General features: G+C 43.1%; 1 protein-coding gene across 1 annotated transcript; it reads right to left on the bottom strand.

Annotated features, from left to right (window-relative positions):
* Positions 1-1,050: 1,050 nt before the first annotated feature.
* On the bottom strand, positions 1,051-20,298 carry LOC138788467 (fatty acyl-CoA hydrolase precursor, medium chain-like). Its single transcript, XM_069966342.1, has 13 exons — positions 20,142-20,298; positions 19,742-19,943; positions 19,356-19,494; positions 14,707-14,840; positions 14,218-14,371; positions 13,904-14,017; positions 11,822-11,917; positions 11,586-11,726; positions 11,374-11,451; positions 11,144-11,291; positions 7,390-7,539; positions 4,701-4,773; positions 1,051-3,894 (listed from the first exon to the last, which is right to left on the bottom strand). Exons 1-13 carry the CDS (start codon positions 20,200-20,202, stop codon positions 3,726-3,728), a joined length of 1,659 nt encoding a protein of 552 aa, XP_069822443.1. The 5' UTR covers positions 20,203-20,298; the 3' UTR covers positions 1,051-3,725.
* Positions 20,299-22,158: the final 1,860 nt, after the last annotated feature.

Below are 22,158 nucleotides of genomic sequence, written 5' to 3'. Positions count from 1 at the left end.
TTAGCTTATATATTTTGTTTGTATATTCTGGTGTCCTGTGCAGAAATATTGTTAGCTTTGCTTTTGTACACATATATTTATTAATTATTTTATGCTGTGGCCAGATGTTACAAGTGGATCTATAGTGAAATATAAAACATTCATTTTTTCTTTGTGTTGTTTTTTTTAGTGTTTGTTGCATTTCATATGTCTCTGGTGTTTTTTTCAACATGCAGAATACTTTAGGTATGATATATTTTTTTGCTCTATACCATACAATAGGCTACTTTATAGCACATAAAAACCACCAGGAGAATGCATGTTACAAATATATGAACACAAGAAAGCTACTTTGTAAAAAAATTCAATAACATATATTGAAATAAAAATTGGAAACAGACAAATACAGTAGCAACCAATCACAGGTCACCTTTTTTGTTTCTCAAAAGCAACCAATGGGCTGTGATTGATTTCTTTCTATCTATCGGAGAGAAAAATGTGTCTCCGACAGATTGATAAATCTAGGCCATTATGTTTACTTACAAGGGAAAAAGTGTTAGTAAGAGAGAGGCCTTAGGCTACATTCACATGTCAATATATTTCCAAGAATCTGCAAAATACCATCCGTGGTACATCTGTATTGTGCTCTGTATTTTGTGGTTCACAAAAAATATAAAATAAAATAAAATGATGTCCCTAGCTGTCTCAACCAGCCAGGAGGAGCTTAAACGGTGATGTCCCAGAATAGCAGATGGTTTTGTGGAGTGCTTAGGCGTTTCCCACAAAATTCAGAGGCTCCCACAGACTTCTATTGGAGTGGACCACATTACTGGAATTACTTCTACTGGAATTACAACCAGTCCCATTTTTTTATGTTACGGATTGTGAATCCGCAAAAATAGAGGATGTGTGAATTGCACCATAGGAATTAATGGGTTACGAATCCGCAAATACTGAAAACTTATGCAGACCTATAAATAAGGCCTTACAGAAGTAGTAGGGCTATTTTTCTCTACTTTTTTATCAGTTGAAAATATAATTACACTAGAAAACCTATGAATGAAAGAAAACTTTAGTTAAAGGATTTTATTATAGAAAAACCTGTACAACTTATAGAATATTTAGATGTTTATTGAGGTAATTTTTTCTGTTGTGATGAGCAAATACTTGCAACTAACAAAACCATGCCATTCTGTAAAAACATTGCTGATCACAGCAAAAGGAAGTACAAAAAAAGACTCATGTAAGTAAAGCCTTTTTTTGTGACGTATAATTGTTTTGCAATAGTGTCCCGGCAGGCATACAATTGTGAACACTACCCAGAAATTGTTGAAAGGTTTCCTTAACAACTGTATTGCTGGGGGGCCTCCATCCCCAATGTTAGATCAGGTGGGAAAGTACTGTATGTTGCCACAAACAATTTGTGGACTGCTATGATAGCTGCTGTCCACAGGATTGCTTACAACTCAGTGGGGCAGATTTTCTAATCCAGTGCATGTAGACTATGCTATTAGCATATGCCACAAGTAGCAGGTTTTCTGCTGTAGAAATCCACAGCATATTCACAGTGGAAAATCTGCACCAAATTAAGTGGATATTGTTACTGATTTGTTGCAAACTATCCACTGTGAATTTTGGTGTGGATAATAAAACAAAAGCTTTTGTTGTATATCTGCAGCATTTGGACAGTGAAATCCACAGCATAAATACTATGGTGAAGTTTATCATGTGGTGCAACGGTCATTTTCTGGCGCAGAGAGCTCAATTATGGATAAATCTATTTGCAGATGCTTGCTTTGCAAATAATTTATATGTAAGTGGGGGGGGGGCAGAACGCAGAAAGAGCGCGACCCCTGCGTGCGCTAAATTTAACATTTTTCCAGTGAAAAATGTTAAGGAAACCTACTCCAGCTCTGAGCTGGCGTAGGTTACACTGCACAAAAAACGCCAGACCTAATAAATGTCTCCCTATGTATCTTTACCTTAAAGGTCCCCATTCACCATATACCTATACCTGTTGGAATAGGGTGTAAAGAGTTCTCCTGACTGACCACTGACAGGTAATGTAGGTGGTCATAGGGGTCACCTGACCCCTTTGTTCTGGGAGAGATACCCCTCCCCATGAGGAGGACAGAGGCTGATAATTGAAGATGTATAGCCCCGTTAAGGCCGGGTTCACACTATGTATGACACCCAACATTCTGTGACACGGCAGTGTCAAAGAACGGCCGGTGTCAGTGAAGTTTATCCCGGCCGCTACTTCTGTACCGACCGGATGAACTTCAGTTCTTTGTAATTGGAATGCGGGTGCATTTGGGTGTGCTCACATTCCAATTACCCATAGCACACAATGGAGAGTGCTGCCGGAGCCGCACTGTACATGGTCTGCTCTGTCAGTCTTGTGCGGCCGCTATTCAGTGAATAGCATCCGCACAAAATTAACATGTCAGTTTTCCATGCGGCTACAAGAAATCCCGTCCTAAGTATATACACCGGTCTTATATTAGGCCCTGCCCCCTTTTCCCCGGCAGGATTCACTAGGAGGCGCACGGTGTACGAAATCTACACCTGCTTCCAGCAAGTGTAAATTTTGATCAAGATGTATGCCTGCGAGCAGGCGTAAATCATGATAAATAAGGCGTGTGAGGAGGCCACACCTCCTCCCCCAGCCTGCCCATCAGGCGAGCGGGGCGTACAGGAGGCGTAGGCCAGGGAGAAGGGGCGAATTTGCTCCTTTTCCCTGGCGTATGCCTCGGGTGGATGCTTAGTAAATGTCACCCTATGTGTTTACACTCCGCACGGGATTCCATAGAAGTAAATGCAATCTGCAACAACGGCTGTTATTAATTGAATAAATACATTGTGTGAACATTGCCTAAGGATGCTGTAAATCTTTGACAGTGTCTCACTCTGTAGGATAAATTTGGCACAACTTTATACTTGTCTAACCTTGGAAAAAATATTCTACTCCAAAGTTTTGGTGCAATTTTGTAGCATTTGAAGCCACACACTTTCTGTACAGCAACTCCTCATTATGCATGAGACATGAAAAGTGTCCAAAAGACATAATCATGTGAATGCTGGATCATTTCTTGAGCCCTTTGCTTCCATTATTCATTGGCTACATATCCCCTATAATACCAGGAGATGTGTGGCTGATGAATGATGATATTTTTTGTAATCAACTACCGTAAGTGTAAAAAACTAAGCGGTCAGCCTACAAACAAATGTTTGTTAGATTGTCAGCTGATCGCAGGCCATATTACACAGGGTGATAACAGCTGTTTTTGGCCAGTAATCGCTTTGTGTAAGGGTATGTACACACTAGGGAATCCCCAAGGAACACCTGTTGTGGATTCTGGAGCTCGCACTCGCTCACAGACTCTGGCAGCCACGTGCATCTCCTCTGCTCACATAGACTCCATTCTATGGTTTGCCAGATTCTGTTGTCCGAATGAGCAGGTTCATTCTTTGGGCGGACAGCGGAATCTGGCAAACCTTAGAATGGAGTCTATAGAAGCAGAAGAGATGCATGTGGCCGCCACAGTCTGCGAGCAGGTGTGAGCTGCGAAATCTGCGACGGGTGTTCTGTCGGGATTCCGTAGTGTGCACACACCCTAATAGGGCTCTAAGCATACTTGGGTCTAAACACATTAGTAAATCTGCCCCAATGTACAGTATTCCTTTAGACTAAAATACAGAAAGTCTCACTGTAGCCTTAGCCTATTTGGAGACACTCTTGCACTCTACGGATGCTGGGACATTGTCCGGGTTTTCTGAAGAAAGGTCTTAGTCCAGAATTCATATTTTTCGGCTTTAAGCTTGTAGGCAGTGCTTGGATTTAAATTAATCTGAAGATAACCTTCATTTTGGTCATATTGTGGCCACTGGACCAGGCCTGGTCCATTGGGATCTCTGCAAAGGATAAGAAATAGTTAGTAGTCTCTTGTAGAAATATTAAAAAAATGTGTGCATCAGCATGAAATGGGCATGTTTACTCCTGCTCTGAGCAGTCTTATTAAAGGGGGTTGGCAACATAGAATTTTTTACCACTTTTGACTTTTATTGCTACATTCTTTGCTACATTTTAGTGGCACTTTATGTGGCAAGATATTACATGAAGGTCTATGGTGCATTATGACATACAAAACATATAGGGCCACATGTATCATCCGGCGGACGGATGATTTTTGGCGGAAAGTGCCGATTTGCGTATTATTTTATACGCAAATGGCCGATTTGCGAATAAAATAATCGCAAATCGGCACTTTCCGCCGAGTACGCCAGGGGGCGGAAAGGGGGCGGGAAGTAGGCGGGAAGTGGGCGGAACGGAGGGCGCGGACTCAGAGTCCGCGCGATTTATCATCCGTTCCGCCCAAATGTACGCCGAAAACCTACTCCAGTCCTCAGCTGGCGTAGGTTTTCGGCGGTGCGCACCGGCGCGCACAGGATTTATGTACAGGCAGTCCGCCTCTACATAAATCCCCGTACCGCCGGAGCTGCGGGGGCATTTTTAAGTCCGGCGTAAAAAACGCCGGACTTAATAGATGCCTCCCATAGTGTGGTGACATTTTTGTCATTGGATTTGTGGATTTTAGGCTTTTTTTCTCCCAAAAACCCAATATGGTATTTTTAGTCACCTGTCTATGCCAGCAATCACACCTGTCTATGCCAGCAATCCGCAGAGGACATACTATATAAAATGCCAGCTGCCAGCTTACCCATTCTGAGCAAAGTTGGCCCAATACTTCATGACTGCTTTACTTAAAGTCTTCTCCTCCTCTGTGTCGGGACCTTTAATGAAAGAGAAGCATTATACGATCTGTAGATAAGTACTGATCCTGAGTTACATCCTGTATTATATTGCAGACCTACAACCACTATTCTGCCACTGGGGTCACTATATACATACATTACTTTTCCTGTACTGATCCTGAGTTACGTCCTGTGTTATGTACCAGAGCCACTCTTACTGATCTGCCGATAGAGTCACTGTGTACATACAGTATATGACACTACTAATTTGCAGTCTGTATTATACACCAGGGCTTTACTCACAATTCTGCTAAGTACTGTGTAGAACACAAGTGTACTATATCTTCTACCCCCTTAGAGATCCAGATTTTCAAACAGACCAATAACAGGAGGTATAAAAGTACTTTTACAAATATACTTTCATGTAGATAAGTCTCTTACAAGTAGTTGCCCAAAAGTCTAGGTACAGGTATAGGTTTAGGTATAGGTATAGGTTTTCAATTCTGATAAATAATTGATGTAAACTTTACGGGGGTCGTGTCTGTCACGAAGAAAACTAGGTCTATACTGATACATTATGTAAAATGAACCATATTTCCAATGAACAAGTATTTCTTAAAATAATTTGTTTGAAAGATATAAGGAGACATTTATGAACTGCTGGAAATGGCATTATATGGTGCAGAATGGCCAGATAAGAATACATTTTTTCGCACACACTTGTTGTATGAATAAACTATTTGTATCGAGTCCCTCTACCCCACTCATGCCAGAGGGGAGGGGGCGTAACGGGGGGGTGCAGCCGTACGCCTCTGCATGCACCACATTTAAAAACTTTGCGCTATGAGCTGGCGTAAATTTCACTATGTGCACATTGGATTTATGTACAGAATTTGCACCTCTAAATATACTTGCCAAACCATGGCGTTGCAGGGTACATTATTAAGCTGGCACTAAAAACGCAGGACTTAATAGAGCAAGACAAAGAATCCCTCTAGCCCTTTCTAAACAAAACTTTAGAGGTTTAAAATAATAAGCTTGGTATTATCACTTAGTATACTTCTTTACAAATACATGAACATTGACAGGCCATGTTCATATGGCGTGAGACACCGGCCAGTCCGTGACCCAGCGGGGTCATGGAACGGCCGGTGTCAGAGAAGATCATCTCTGCAGTACAGGCCGGATAATCTTCACTGCTGCTGAATTTGGATGCGGGGGCACCATTGTGCGCCTGCTTCCGAATTTCCCGCTGCACACAATGGAGCGTGCGTCTGGAGCCACACGCTCCATTGTGTCTACTGACATGTCTCCTGTGGCCGCTATTCAATGAAATGTCAGTTTTTTGCAGCGCCGCTAGGGATCCGAACCGGAGTGTATACTATGTGTATACACTCTGGCCGGGATTCCCTTAGCCTGCAGCACAATGTAGGTACAGGCTTAATCATATTCGTGATTAATCCATTACTTACGTTGTGTAAACATAGCCACAATGTGTATCATTACATACATCTCTTTCCGATTTTTCTTGAGCACAAATACCTCCCTAACAACTCTTAAATGGTCATAGCCACTTCAAAAAACTTCACTGCGTTTGAAAACCAATGTGATTCTTAACATACTGGTAAATCACATTGTGGTGATGCCCCGCTGTGAGGCACGACCGGTCACTTGCCAGGTGGTGAAGTGTGACGCCACTCCGGTGGTGGTTGATCGAGGCACAGCTCAGCCAGGTGTTATGTTGTCGTGATGCAAGTGCTGGTTGGGCACACAGCTGGTACACCTGCTTTTATTTTGAGTGGGTTGGCTATACCTTTTGCCCTGTGGGAAGTAACCTGCTGGGCTGTTTGGGGGTCCCTTGGGCAATTGTCAAGGTGGTCCGGAGTAGAGTAGTGACCCACCCGGACTATTGGCACTGCCATCTTGCAAAACCAGAGCATCAGTAACCCCATATGCCCCACAAGCCACTTATAAATACAAGACCATCAGACCAGTGTATAAGAGGTTTAGGCTATATGTTTGATCTATACGCACTGGAGTGGGGTCCCCTCTCTTGTTCCAACAAGAGAATGCCATATGGGGCATAGGCGCTAGGACCACTTGCCACGAATGAGCTTAGTGAGCTTAGTGATTCATTTCTTTTACGTGGACTTAATTTATCAAAACTATGCAGGTTTTTAATAATGTTTTAAAACAGGTACACTTTAAGTAGTGAATATCTGTAGAGCACCGGAGTCCCACCCCTAGTGCAGCAAAACGCCTTATACAAAATAAACTACAAACTGACGATCAAGGTAACAAATCTATCTTCATCCTCAGTGCCCCATGCACTATAGGGACATAAAAGTAGTTTAGATGCTTCTAACCTGCTGTTATGTAAATAATAACCCAACCTCTTTAATAGTTGTCTGGCATTTGTATTCTTGTTTTTAAAGTGGTCAGGCTGGGATTAATAAAGAAAAGCTGTATTCCCCTGCCTAGTCCTCCTTGCTTTCTACTTCCTAGTTACTATCTCATCACAAAGAAGGCAAAAACTGGTGGGTCACAGCAGCTGCGGTAGAAACCCAGAGGTCGAAAAGTAGCTGCAATGGTAACTATGAATCTCTTTATGGGTGGTTACTGTGTTTTACCTGCATAGAGAACCCATAGACTCACCAGCAAACATGATGCCTTCATCAAGAAATGGCCCTCCTACCACAAAGAAAATCTCGTCTCCATGATCGGCCTTTACGTAGTCAGGTTTAATATCCTTGAAGAGTGAGGGCCTGTGCTGGAATTCATAGAAATAGACAGGAAATCCAGAATCTGCAGGGAGATAAAATAGTGACACCAGATCCACAGTTCTATGTGTGAGCCTGGAGACTTCCCTTCTGTACCTGAGCTGGTTCATGTCTGTAGGGGCATGCTCTGAGTTTTACAGGAAATGGGATATGGACCAGACAATATACATAATCAGAACACACTATCAGTCTTATATAGAAAGCACTACACTTTCAAAACATCAGGTAAGTGAGTAATATGTCACTCAGCTTTTAGAGCTGCGTCTACATACAGCTGCTGTCTGACTACAGAATAGGCCTCATTCACACATCAGTTTTTCTGCAGGATCAATTTTTTTTAAAATGATCAGTGATATCCTTTAGAAACCATCAGTGTGGCATCAGTTTTGTGGATCAGAAAAACTAATAGGTCAAAAAAAGGCCACAGGGTTGAGGCTTCTTAGAGCTTGGTAATGCTTCAGTGAAAACAGACAGCACATGAATGGTCCATCAGTGTGTCATCTGTGAAAAATGGACCCATTAAGTTCTATTGACGCTTTCATTCCAAAAGACTGGATCATATAAGTGCTAGTCCTACATTTTTTAACTCCTTTACACCAGCAATCCGTATATATACGTTCCTACTGCACATACCCCGTATATTCCTGACTGAAGGGGCTGTAGATGTGTGCAGGATCACTGCAGTGAGAGCGATCCTGCACACGGTTTCCGGGGCCGGAGGTAATGAGAGGCAGCTTCGATCCCATTAACCCCTTAAACGCAGCGATCTATAGCGATTGCAGCGTTTAAGGTACTCAGTGACAGAACAAGCTTCTGTTACTGAGTGATCGGGACCCCCGCAGCCATTGCTTGTGCCGACGGGCGTAAGTAAATCACTTACCTCCGTCTTGTCGGATCAGCGATCTATGGATAGAGTCTGCTCACAGGCAGGCTCTATGCATAGATCGCCGATAACACTGATCTATGCTATGCTATGGCATAGCATAGATCAGTATATGCAATCTAATAATTGCATGTTTAGGCTATGTTCACACTACGTATATTTCCGGCCGTAGTGCGAACTGCGAATATACGCCCGTAGTTTTGAGGTTGATGCGTTCGCTTGAAAGTATATGATATACGGCCACACAATGCACACTACGGCCGGATCGTATACGGCGCCGTGAAAAATTAACAAGACCATTGTTTGAGGTCGTAACTGTTCCAACTCACGGCCGTGGATCTCCATGCGGTCCCGTACGGAGTACTTATTTTAGCCAAATTGAACTAGATTTTTCGATCCAAAAGGTTTTGTGTGTTTTATTGGGCTGGGCGAAGATTTCCAAGTAAATGACCTGTTTCAGATCGCTTTGAAACTAGCTAGGAAGCATAACTACTACGGGCGTATGTTCGCGGTTCCCCCGCATGTTTGCAATCCGGCCGCATGTCTATTTTTCCCACGGCCGTAGTTTCAGCCACACATGTCCGGCTGCGTACGAACTACGGCCGGACATATACGTAGTGTGAACATAGCCTAAAAGTGAAAAAAAAGGACAACAAAAAGTGTAATAAAAGGTTTTTAAAAGCATAAAAAAACCCTTATAAAACCCCTCCCAATAAAAATTTAAAATACCCCCTTGCCCATTATAAAAATATAAAAAAATAAACATATTATATATCATAGCATGCAGAATTGTCAGATCTATTAAAATATAACATTATTGTTCCCGCACGGTGAACCGTGTAAACGAAAAAAAAATTTAAATTAAAATTATATATCAAAAATTACTAAAAAGCGATTTTCTGTTACACCATTATGATATTAATACAAACCAGAGATCATGGCGCAAAAAAGGACACCCCAACCAGCCCTGTAGGTGAAAAAATAAAAGCACTATAGCTCTCAGAAGGCGGGGAGAAACATTGCATTAATTTGACCTGGACATCCGGGCATCAAAGGGCTCTGTCTTGAAGGGGTTAAAAAAAAACAGATCCGTTTTGATACGTTTGTTTTTATAATGGAAGTCAATAAAAAAATGGAACAAAACGGATGCACACAAATGCATCAGTTTTTTCTTTTTTTTAAACGGATGAAAAAAAAGAACCGGATAGAAAAAACTGTGTGAACCCAGCCGAACATGCATATCAAACTGTATATTACTGAAACGTCATTAAAAGTTAACCTTTATTTGATATACTTTAAAATTATAAAGATTTATGGTCCCAATAAATGCTGTACAAGAAAAACAAAGATAAAACATGGTCTCTGTGCTGACAGTTATAGCTCTAATAGGCATGGGCATAATTTTTTCTCAAGTCTATTGTGACCTTCTACATCTCGTTTTTTTAAATAAATTGTTTATTTATGTAATTTTTCAGTTTTCTAATTTTTCTAATTCAATACAAAAACATTGAACATTGAATATTATCCAGGTTCAACAACAGAAAACATCAGCATAGTGAAAATCTGTAACTCTCAGCAAGTAAACATCAAGTAATATAAGAGATATCATAGCATTGAGGTGGCAAGAAACAAAAGTAAGACTATGACAACATCCCATCAGTTGTTATATAGTATAAATGGAACTATATACAAGGTTGCAATGCGCTAACTTGAGACACAATATGTGATCCATATCCAGATATACCATGAAATACGGAAAAAAAAAACATAAGTATAAGTAACTCAAGAGGAAAAAAACAAAAGACAAAGACAATACTACACAGATACATTAGGGAACAAAACTAGTATGGGTTGGAGAGGTACTCGTCGATGCTCGGAATAACTCATAAGAGGAGTCCCATAAAGACCATGGGGGAGATTTATCAAACATGGTGTAAAGTGAAACTGGCTTAGTTGCCAGGAGGTACGTTTCTAGGAGGTACGTTGAGGAGGTACACCATAGGATCTAGGGGTATCTTTCGATGGAAAATCAATCCCTGTATGCCTCTCCAATAGGGACTCAGTAAGGCACAGTCCCAGAAAATAAGGTACCCTCCAGTGAAAGACACCTCCAACACAGAGCTACATCTCGTTTATTGTGCATGACTTGTCCTGATCTTATCGGGTTTACAAATTGTCTACATGTGTTCCTCTTCTATGCATGCCTGCTACACTTGTGTCATAGGTGTTTTGGCCTATGGTAGCTGCATTGGCCTTGATTTGATTGCTGGGTCTCCTGATGAACCCTTATTGTTCCAGACCCCCTGTCACGCCCTCTTGTGAATTGTTTTTTTTCCTGGCAATTGACCAGGTTTGAGATTGAAGTGATCATGGGCTTTAGCACGACATGGCTATAATTGTGAGCCCAGAGACTATGTTTTATCTCTGTTTTTCTTGTACACCATTTATTAGGACCATAGATCTTTAACATTTTAAAGTATACTGTATCTAATAAAGTACAATTTTTTATGTGGCAACATTGCCTAATATGTAACTGAAGTTCTTGAGGTAATGTTACTCATATATGACTGGAGTATGACATGATGTAAGAAGAAGCTTTGGCTGTGAATGGAGTATGAAACATGACATAACTTACAGGATCAGACAAACAGTCAAAGGGTATACAAAGATAACTAACACTTTACATGGATATAATCTATATCTCGGCAAGGCAACAACGGTATCAAGGCCTTAGTGTATTTTGTACCTCGATGATAATGAGCAGTGCGGAGGGCAGGAATAACAAACATTACATCCCCACATAAGTCCAGGAGGCTGTCCCTGATTTTCATAGGGTCAGTGGTGTTACCAAAGTACTCATCCATAATTAGGGTGTGAATCTCAGGTCGCAAATCCTACAAAATGTAAACTTACATTCAGTAACATGAGAACAGGAGACGCATCTGAAACAGCAAAGCAACTGGCAAATGCACTCACCATAAGATGAATCTTCCTTAGAATGAGCTCGACCTGATCTCTCGGAATCCCTTCTTCCAGGTTAGTAATATTTATGCCCTGGGCACAATGTACAAGAACAATGACCAGAGTGAGGATTCCTGGGATAGTGCCACTTTCTGAGCCTAGATGACGCTACTGCTGTGGCAGTCTAGTACATATTGTAAGATCAGTATAGAAAATCATTGTCTCACCCTGGGAATCATGTATCCAAACTCATGATTGTTAACACCAATAATGAATGGAACGGGTGCTACCGCCTTCTCAGTGAGGAGCTCCACTGCTGGTTTGGGGATAAATTTCCCGTCAATGCGTCCAGGGAATGGTATGTGATTCTGCACAGGGAGGGAATGAATTCTGTTACCATAAAAACCATAGTCTTGGTGTTTGTAAATAAATACCATTTCGGTTAATTGTGTAGAATACACACCAAGGATCCAGATATCACAGAGATCTCGTGTTCTGTCTTGTCCCTCAGACAGTCCAGGAGTGAAGCTGGGTTACAGGCAGATACATTACTGACAATCTGTACAAGAAATATTATGTGATAATTGTGTAATTGTATATATATATATATATATATATATATACACATTGACTAGAACAGCAGAGATATCACTAAGAGTGCAGTCTATTTACTAAAGCACAGCAGCGACATCACTAAGGATGCAGCTAGATAGCAGCAGCAGTGACATCACTGAGAATAAAGCCTATGCGGACACTAGAGAGCAGTGGTGACATCACTGAGAATGTAACTTATCCATTCATTACAGAACAACAGTGACATCACCGAGAAAGCAACATATTAATGAGTACATTATTTATTCCTGATTCTTATACAAAGAAAAACATGGTGGCACTACAAGTCCCATCCAGCATCACTAAGCCAAAATTATGCAGCGAATAGCAACAGCATGTATCGGTGGTGCTAACTCACAGAGGAATACATTCATGGAGATCAGCAGGTACATAGGAAAAGAAGAGGTTGCACTCACCAAGTAAAATCCTTTATCTTTATTTCTTCATGTTTAAAAGCGATACACGGACAAGGTGCAGACGCCATGAAGGTGCTGGTGACAGGCTGTTTCACACCCCTAAATGGCGCTTCTACGGTCTGTAGAAGTGCCGTTTAGGGGCGTGAAACAGCCTGTCACCAGCACCTTCATGGCGTCTGCACCCATGCTTGTCTGCACCTTTTCCATGTATCGCTTTTAAACATGAAGAAATAAAGATAAAGGATTTTACTCGGTGAGTGCAACCTCTTCTCTTCCTATGTACCTGCTGACATGATTTATTCCTGCTTATTTCCCTTATTCTTTCATGTTTGGGTTGTTGGGCCATTTCTTATGGCTTTATGTGAAGTACACATGTATCATGGTTTTAAGCTGCATTGCTGGTCTTTGGGGTTTGGGTGGGTGTGAACCCTCACTATTTGAGGGATGGATTTTTGTAGATTTTGTCTTTTTGGGGGAAAAAAAAAGACGATTCAACCTATCCATTAAAAAGCAGCAGTCATAACTGGGAATATGGCCTATCCATACACCAACAAAACACTGAACTCAAGGACAACAGTCAAAAAAATTCCAATGAAGTACTCAATCAAGAGTCTCCACTGATGCCCCCAAAAATATAAATATGCAAAACAGGAGTCCGTGGAGCCTCAGGTTGCGTGTCTCAAAACACGGGATAGCCAGATATCTCTAGCCTGTTGCCACAGGGTGCCTCCATGATAGGGAGAGCACCACACCACCCTGATAAATAGCCCCTTAAGTCCCACTCGGTTGCGAGTATTGGGACATAAATAGGGAAACACCAGGGTGGCCCCTTATTGTCAATGTCTAACTCAAGGCAGACAGCCGTTTTGGGGTATTTGCACCTCGTCAGTGTGGAGTAGGATTCTGGCTGGTTGGGGCAATGGCAAATCGACCAACAAAACACAGTAATCACTGAACTCAAGGAGAACAGTGAAAAAAATTCCAATGAAGTACTCAATCAAGAGTCTCCACTGATGCCCCCAAAAATATAAATATGCAAAACAGGAGTCCGTGGAGCCTCGGTTGCGAGTCTCAAAACACGGGTATATATCTCTAGCCTGTTGCCACGGGGTGTCTCCATGATAGGGAGAGCACCACACCACCCTGATAAATAGCCCCTTAAGTCCCACTCGGTTGCGAGTATTGGGACATAAATAGGGAAACACCAGGGTGGCCCCTTATTGTCAATGTCTAACTCAAGGTGTGAGTATTGCGATCATGACAAGGGCTTGCCAAGGCAGGCTTCCATCCACAGACAGCCGTTTCGGGGTTTTTGCCCCTCATCAGTGTGGAGTAGGATTCTGGCTAGTTGGGGCAATGGCATATCCATACACTAGAAACGTCACTGAAAATGCAGCCTATCAATTTACTGGACATCAGTTGTGACATCATTGAGAATGAAGCCTACCCATTCACTATGAGCTGACTGAGATCTGAGGGATTGCTCAGATTCTCCATAGATACAGTAGAGTACTTACCTTCTGAGTAGAGGAGAGATCTTGGTCTTTTTCTGCCAATAGATGTGGAATTAGGGCAACTCCACTCTCAGCAATGGCTCGGTGGAACAAACCTCTTGACATTGGAGACATCAGCTGCCGTCATATGAAATAAAACATAAACTAATGTCAATAATGAGACAAGTAAAGAGCCAGCTGGAACATGATGTCACTCTAGGACCCTCAGTAAAATGGGTCATTCTCATTACAAGACAAATGCATTCTAGGAGCTAAAGGATCTGCCTGCAATAAGGCAATAAGCACATCTATATTGCATCAGACCTGGAGGAGCTTACCAGGGCAGAGACGCTGATTCCGCCAGCCGATTCACCAAAGATAGTCACCAAATTGGGGTCGCCACCAAAATTTACTATGTTCTCGTTGACCCACTTTAGAGCAGCAACCTGATCCAAGAATCCATAGTTTCCTGGTATTTTGTCATCTCCGTTGCTGTGAGGTAAGCAGTGTCAGATTGTGTAGGTTATTGACATTTGGCGATTAACAATGTAATAGTGAAATAGCATCATCAGGCACACGAAGTCTTATATGGTACAAAATGTGCACTGCATTTTTTGGCACCTACCACCCACCAGTTATGCCGCTCTCACTTTCCTGTAAACCACACCCCTTTTGGCAAGGGGCAAATGTATCTAAAAAGTGTCTAAAGTGCATGGTCCAAGCAATGTAAGGCAACATTTTGCCCTCTGCCCACTTACCAACCCCCAGAAAAAATGTATTCAACTCAGATCCCTCATCTTTTATTCAGAATGTACTTAACCACTTACCTGAAAAATCCAAGGAGGCCCAGTCTGTACTGCATGGATACAACAACTACATTCTCGAACGCACTGAGTGCTGTCCCCTCAAACATAGCTGCTCCCCCAGATCTTAATCCTCCTCCATGAATAAATACCATGACCTGGAAAGTAAAACAGCATATACACGGTTATGAGCTGTAGCACATAACAAACTTGTCTAGAAGTGTACATGTACATAACAGCTAAAGAGCTGTAAACATGCAGGTTACCTCATCTATAGTCCTACAAAAGCTGATGAGACCTAAGTCACCTATCTATAGTCCTCCTACAACAGCTGAACAGACCTAGACCACCTTGTCTATAATCCCATAACAGCTGCAGAGACCCAAGTCACCTCGTCTATAGTCCCACTGCAGCTGTAGAGACTCAGGTCACCTCGTATATAGTCCCATAACAGCTGTAGAGACCCAGGTCACCTTGTCTATAGTCCCATAACAGCTGTAGAGACCCAGGTCACCTTGTCTATAGTCCCATAACAGCTGTAGAGACCCAGGTCACCTTGTCTATAGTCCCATAACAGCTGCAGAGACCTTGGTCACCTTGTCTATAGTCCCAAAACACCTGTATAGACCCAGGTAACCTTGTCTATAGTCCCATAACAGCTGTAGAGACCCAGGTCACCTCGTCTATAGTCCCATAACAGCTGCAGAGACCTTGGTCACCTTGTCTATAGTCCCATAACAGCTGTAGAGACCCAGGTCACCTTGTCTATAGTCCCATAACAGCTGAAGAGACCCAGGTCACCTTGTCTATAGTCCCATAACAGCTGCAGAGACCCAGGTCACCTCGTCTATAGTCCCACTGCAGCTGTAGAGACCTAGGTCACCTTGTCTATAGTCCCATAACAGCTGTAGAGACCTAGGTCACCTCGTCTATAGTCCCATAACAGCTGCAGAGATCCAGGTCACCTCGTCTATAGTCCCACTGCAGCTGTAGAGACCTAGGTCACCTCGTCTATAGTCCCACTGCAGCTGTAGAGACCTAGGTCACCTCGTCTATAGTCCCATAACAGCTGCAGAGACCCAGGTCACCTTGTCTATAGTCCAATAACAGCTGTAGAGACCTAGGTCACCTTGTCTATAGTCCCATAACAGCTGCAGAGACCTTGGTCACCTTGTCTATAGTCCCAAAACACCTGTATAGACCCAGGTCACCTTGTCTATAGTCCCATAACAGCTGTAGAGACCCAGGTCACCTCGTCTATAGTCCTCCTGCAGCTGTAGAGACCTAGGTCACCTCGTCTATAGTCCCATAACAGCTGTAGAGACCCAGGTCACCTTGTCTATTGTCCCCCTGCAGCTGTAGAGACCTAGGTCACCTCGTCTATAGTCCCATAACAGCTGCAGAGACCCAGGTCACCTTGTCTATAATCCCATAACAGCTGCAGAGATCCAGGTCACCTCGTCTATAGTCCCCCTGCAGCTGTAGAGACCTAGGTCACCTTGTCTATAGTCCCACTGCAGCTGTAGAGACCTAGGTCACCTCGTCTATAGTCCCATAGCAGCTGCAGAGACCTTGGTCACCTTGTCTATAGTCCCATAACAGCTGTAGAGACCCAGGTCACCTTGTCTATAGTCCCATAACAGCTGTAGAGACCTAGGTCACCTTGTCTATAGTCCCATAACAGCTGCATAGACCTTGGTCACCTTGTCTATAGTCCCACAACAGCTGTAGAGACCCAGGCCACCTCGTCTATAGTCCCATAACAGCTGCAGAGACCTTGGTCACCTTGTCTATAGTCCCATAACAGCTGCAGAGACCTTGGTCACCTTGTCTATAGTCCCACAACAGCTGTAGAGACCCAGGTCACCTTGTCTATAGTCCCATAACAGCTGTAGAGACCTAGGTCACCTTGTCTATAGTCCCATAACAGCTGTAGAGACCTAGGTCACCTTGTCTATAATCCCACAACAGTTGTAGAGACCTAGGTCACCTTGTCTATAGTCCCACAACAGCTGTAGAGACCCAGGTCACCTTGTCTATAGTCCCATAACAGCTGAAGAGACCCAGGTCACCTTGTTTATAGTCCCATAACAGCTGTAGAGACCTAGGTAAACTTGTCTATAGTCCCATAACAGCTGTAGAGACCTAGGTCACCTCTATAGTCCCATAACAGCTGTAGAGACCTAGGTCACCTTGTCTATAGTCCCATAACAGCTGTAGAGACCTAGGTCACCTTGTCTATAGTCCCATAACAGCTGTAGAGACCCAGGTCACCTTGTTTATAGTCCCATAACAGCTGTAGAGACCTAGGTAACCTTGTCTATAGTCCCATAACAGCTGTAGAGACCTAGGTCACCTCTATAGTCCCATAACAGCTGTAGAGACCCAGGTCACCTTGTCTATAGTCCCATAACAGCTGAAGAGACCCAGGTCACCTTGTCTATAGTCCCATAACAGCTGTAGAGACCTAGGTCACCTTGTCTATAATCCCACAACAGCTGTAGAGACCGAGGTTACCTTGTCTACAATCCCACAACAGCTGTAGAGACCGAGGTCACCTTGTCTATAGTCCCACAACAGCTGTAGAGACCCAGGTCACCTTGTCTATAGTCCCACAACAGCTGTAGAGACCTAGGTCACCTTGTCTATAGTCCCATAACAGCTGTAGAGACCCAGGTCACCTTGTCTATAGTCCCATAACAGCTGTAGGGACCTAGGTCACCTTGTCTATGCAGTGTCCCAGAACATGCAGACTACTACTCCTATTATGGCCATTTCTATTGCTGTGCCCATGCCTGTTCTGGTAAGGGTTTGCACTGCAACTGCTGCTGGTTTTCCCCTAGTATTCTCTGGTAATGTGCATTCTCATGTGTATTCTCATGTATTCCTGTGTATTATTGCATTGTACAGTGGTATGCAAGGCTGTTGATCACGTGACCTGTAACCATGGTTCCTCCAATGGCCGACTAGCTCTGGCCAGGAGCAACCATGTGACCTCCCACTTCCTCCTAACAAGTTAGTCTTCCCCCTGCTTCCAAGCAAGGAGGATGTGTGCCGTCCCTCTCCTGCCTCAGAGGAGTTGGGCTTCTTCTCTGCAGCTCCCACTTCACCACTAGAAGTGTGGATCGAGTGCTCTGCTATATTCAAGTCTTCGGCTGTATCTGCCTGCTCAAGTGTCCGGAGTTCCTTCTCTCATCTGGGTGTCATTCCGTTATCTCTCATGATCGCTACAAGGATTCACAGCAAGTATTACTCTCAAGCTAATCCACCCAGCAACGCTATTTCTCTCATACTCCTACTCCCATCATCCGGCACGTATTCTCACAGCCTATGCAGCACCACTCCTGCTTTATTTGTCAAAGCCTGCTATATACCCGGTTGCATCCGGAGAGACTGTTGCTACTAGTTACCTCATCTATAATAAAACCGCTGTTACTGAACCCTGGCATTGGTGTCCACTAACTGGTGCCCTGACTAAGTGCAGCAAAGAATCGCATGCCCATCATCACCCGCAGATTCCACAGACCGGCCCTACAGCTGTGCCGCCCTCAGGCCTATACCGTGACAAGTATAACCCCTGCAGCTGCCCCGGTCATAACACCAGCACTGCGGAAGTGGCCCCCAGGGGCCAGGGCATCGCATCTATAGTCCCATAACAGCTGTAGAGACCTAGGTCACCTCTATAGTCCCATAACAGCTGTAGAGACCTAGGTCACCTTGTCTATAGTCCCATAACAGCTGTAGAGACCTAGGTCACCTTGTCTATAATCCCACAACAGCTGTAGAGACCTAGGTCACCTTGTCTATAGTCCCACAGCAGCTGTAGAGACCTAGGTCACCTTGTCTATAATCCCACAACAGTTGTAGAGACCTAGGTCACCTTGTCTATAATCCCACAACAGCTGTAGAGACCGAGGTCACCTTGTCTATAGTCCCACAACAGCTGTAGAGACCTAGGTCACCTTGTCTATAGTCCCACAACAGCTCTAGAAACATAAGTGACCTCATGTATAGTCCTACCATAGATATAAAAATGTAGGTCACTTCTATAGTACCACAACAGCTGGAGAGACACAGATTAGCTCTACTAATGCTGCGTTTACATGTAACGATTATCGTGCGAATTTGCGCGATAACGGTCGAATTGGAACGATAATCGTACGTGTAACGGATGATCGAAAGACGCACGATAAATCTTACATCGTGATCTTTCATCAGGTCAGCAAATCGTCGTTCATCGTACGCAAAAAATTCGCAAATCGTTCCGTGTGAACAGTCGTTCGCCGATTTAACCAATGTGTGAGATAGGCTTAAACGATCACAAAACGATCGCAGTGCGAATTTTCGTACGATATATCGTACCATCTAAACGCTGATCGTTATAAAAAAAAAATCGTAAATCCGACATCGCTAATCGTACGATCGGGCCAATAATCGTTACGTGTAAACGCAGCATAAGAATAGTTTACAACAGCGGGCAGATATGAGTCACCTGTGTTTCTATTTCTAGAACACCTGGGTCACGTCTGTCTACAGTTCACAACAACTAGGGAGACCTCTATCACCTTGGTCATTAGTTCTATCATGACATGGCAAAGAGATGTGGGTCGCCTCTATCTATAGTGCCTGTTATTTTGATCTTATTAACACGTTACCAATAAAAAAATACTAACAGGCAGCTTGGAATCCATTTCTCGGTCTGCTGGGGTGAAGATATTTAGGTACAGACAGTCTTCTGACAGTGGGGGTATGGGCGGGGGAACTTTAAAGAAACCTTTCATTTGCTCCAAGACGATGGGGTTCTGTATACACCTGAAATTTGAGAAAATGATCTGTTGTAACATAAGTACTGATAGATTTTTATGTATTTACAATGTATAGCACCGCTACCAGGTTTCCCCCTCCTTCATTACTATCATGGCATCAGGGAACACAGTGCCCCTTACAATGGTTTGGAGACAGTTTAAGAGGAAATATTGAGTTTACTTCTATCATCCATGAAAATTATAAAATTGTGAAAATAGTTGGGAAGTAATCTGAGTAACTTTCAATAACTCACAGAGGTGCATGTTCTTTGGCCTCTCTGACTGAGCTCCAGGGCTCTGGAGGTTCTGGGGCTGCGAATCGTAATGAACCCACTGGGGGCTTAGCGAAGGGCACGCCATAGAAGGCTTGGACGGTTCGGGTGGTCTCCTTCACTGTCTGCGTCTTCCCCTGCAGTTTTCCATACTGTGTCACTACCTGAGGGTCACTGTCCTGTTCTGTAAGGTAAAACATATATTTCACTCACACATATATGAATTCAATCTTTATAAAACTATATATCTATATATATACAGTATATAAGAAATGTCTTTAAAATCCAAAAATTCTTTAGTCATCCACACAATGAAACCAACTTGACATCATGGATACAAAAGTAGAAAATAATATTAGGTACAGGAACTGTTTTACTTCACCTGATCCCAGTGTTCCCAGGAAGAGGGGCCACAGAAGGAGAGTAAGGAGGAGGAAGGCCATGAGGAGATGGTGCCTGTTCAGTTTGAGTCTTCTGTTTTCAGGGTTAGCTGGAGCCTTAACTATGCTCACCCCCTGTTATCTCTGCACAAATGACACTTTGTCCTCTGCCGCAATGACACAACTGTGCCAGGAACCGAGGAATGTTATAAACCTGGGGCCAGCAGGGCAAACAGCTAGAGGACACTGCCCCACCGGAGAGGCAGTGCAGAACGTGATCACCATCATGGCTGTGTCCTGAACACACTCCATGGACATTCACTTATAGCCGCTAGTTACTCTCAATGCTTTGGGGTGGATGCCTGCATATTATAAAGTTACCATTATTCATATCTGTACCCTTATACTCTTCCTACTCCATCCTAGATTTATTATAGTGCTTGAAAAAGCACTATACAGTGGTGCCTTGGATTACGAGCATAATCCGTTCCAGGACCATGCTTGTAATCCAAATCCACTCTTAAATCAAAGCAAATTTTCCCATAAGAAATCATAGATATGCAGACAATTGGTTTCAGACCCCAAAAATAATGATTTATTATTCTGAATAACATGTAAAACAGATGAAACAAACATTCAGAAACAACAGAATATGTGATATAAGTTACTGTACAGTAATGGAGACGATGGGAAACACAAGGGCTGACAGAGACTGCAGGGAGCATGAAGGAATGAGCAGGGCAGATGTGGGCACATACATGCAGCACTCTCTGTCCGAAGAGAGAGGGGTTACAGCTATGGAGAGATTACCTCCACAGTCCTGTCCCCTGATGCAAGACCCAGCCTGAAGTGGATCTGCTATGATTTGGAAGGTGAGAGAGACTTCCTGGGTCAGAGTACAGGGCTGTAGACCCCGCTATGCAGCACGCCCCTGCCCCACTCGCCCTCCCACCCAGTACAGGGAGCTCTTATACCAAAGCAATGCTTTTAAACCAAGTCACAATTTTGAAAAACTGTGAGCTCTTAAACCAAAATGCTCTTAAACCAAGTTACTCTTAAACTAAGGTACCACTGTACTGTAATCCATATTCTTCTTCCGTTTCTTCCAGCCAGTACCCAGCGGTACTTCCAGCGGTACCCAAGCCGCTCTTTAAGGGACGGTACCCAAGCCGCTCTTAAAGGGACGGTACCCAAGTCGCTCTTAAAGGGACGGTACCCAAGTCGCTCTTAACCCTTTAAGGACATGGCCCATTTTCGTTTTTACGTTTTCGGTTTTTCCTCCTTGTGTTTAAAAGGTCATAGCACTTGCATTTTTCCACCTAGAAACCCACATGACCCCTTATTTTTTGCGTCACTAATTGTACTTTGCAATTACAGGCTGAATTTTTGCATAAAGTACACTGCGAAACCAGAAAAAAATTCGAAGTGTGGTGAAATTGAAAAAAAAAACGCATTTCTTTTATTTGGGGGAAATGTGTTTTTACGCCATTCACCCTGGGGTAAAACTGACTTGTTATGCATGTTCCTCAAGTCGTTACGATTAAAACGATATATAACATGTATAACTTATATTGTATCTGATGGCCTGTAAAAAATTCAAACCGTTGTTAACCAATATACGTTCCTTAAAATCGCTCCATTTCCAGGCTTATAGCGCTTTTATCCTTTGGTCTATGGGGCTGTGCGAGGTGTCATTTTTTGCGCCATGATGTGATCTTTCTATCAGTACCTTGATTGCCCATATACGTCTTTTTGATCGCTTTTTATTAAATTTTTTCTGGATTTGATGCGACCAAAAATGCGCAATTTTGCACTTTGGGATTTTTTTGCGCTGACGCCGTTTACCGTACGAGATCAGGAATGTGATTAATTAATAGTTCGGGCGATTACGCACGCGGCGATAGCAAACATGTTTATTTATTTATTTATTTGTTTACTTTTATTTAAAACCTGGGAAAAGGGGGGTGATTCAGACTTTTATTAGGGGAGGGGGCTTTTTACTATTAACAACACTTTTTT

The sequence above is a fragment of the Dendropsophus ebraccatus genome, chromosome 4 (assembly GCF_027789765.1).
Source record: "Dendropsophus ebraccatus isolate aDenEbr1 chromosome 4, aDenEbr1.pat, whole genome shotgun sequence".
NCBI classification, from domain to species: Eukaryota; Metazoa; Chordata; class Amphibia; order Anura; family Hylidae; genus Dendropsophus; species Dendropsophus ebraccatus.
The sequence above is the reverse complement of the archived record's forward strand: the minus strand, read 5'-3'. Positions and strand labels throughout refer to the sequence as shown.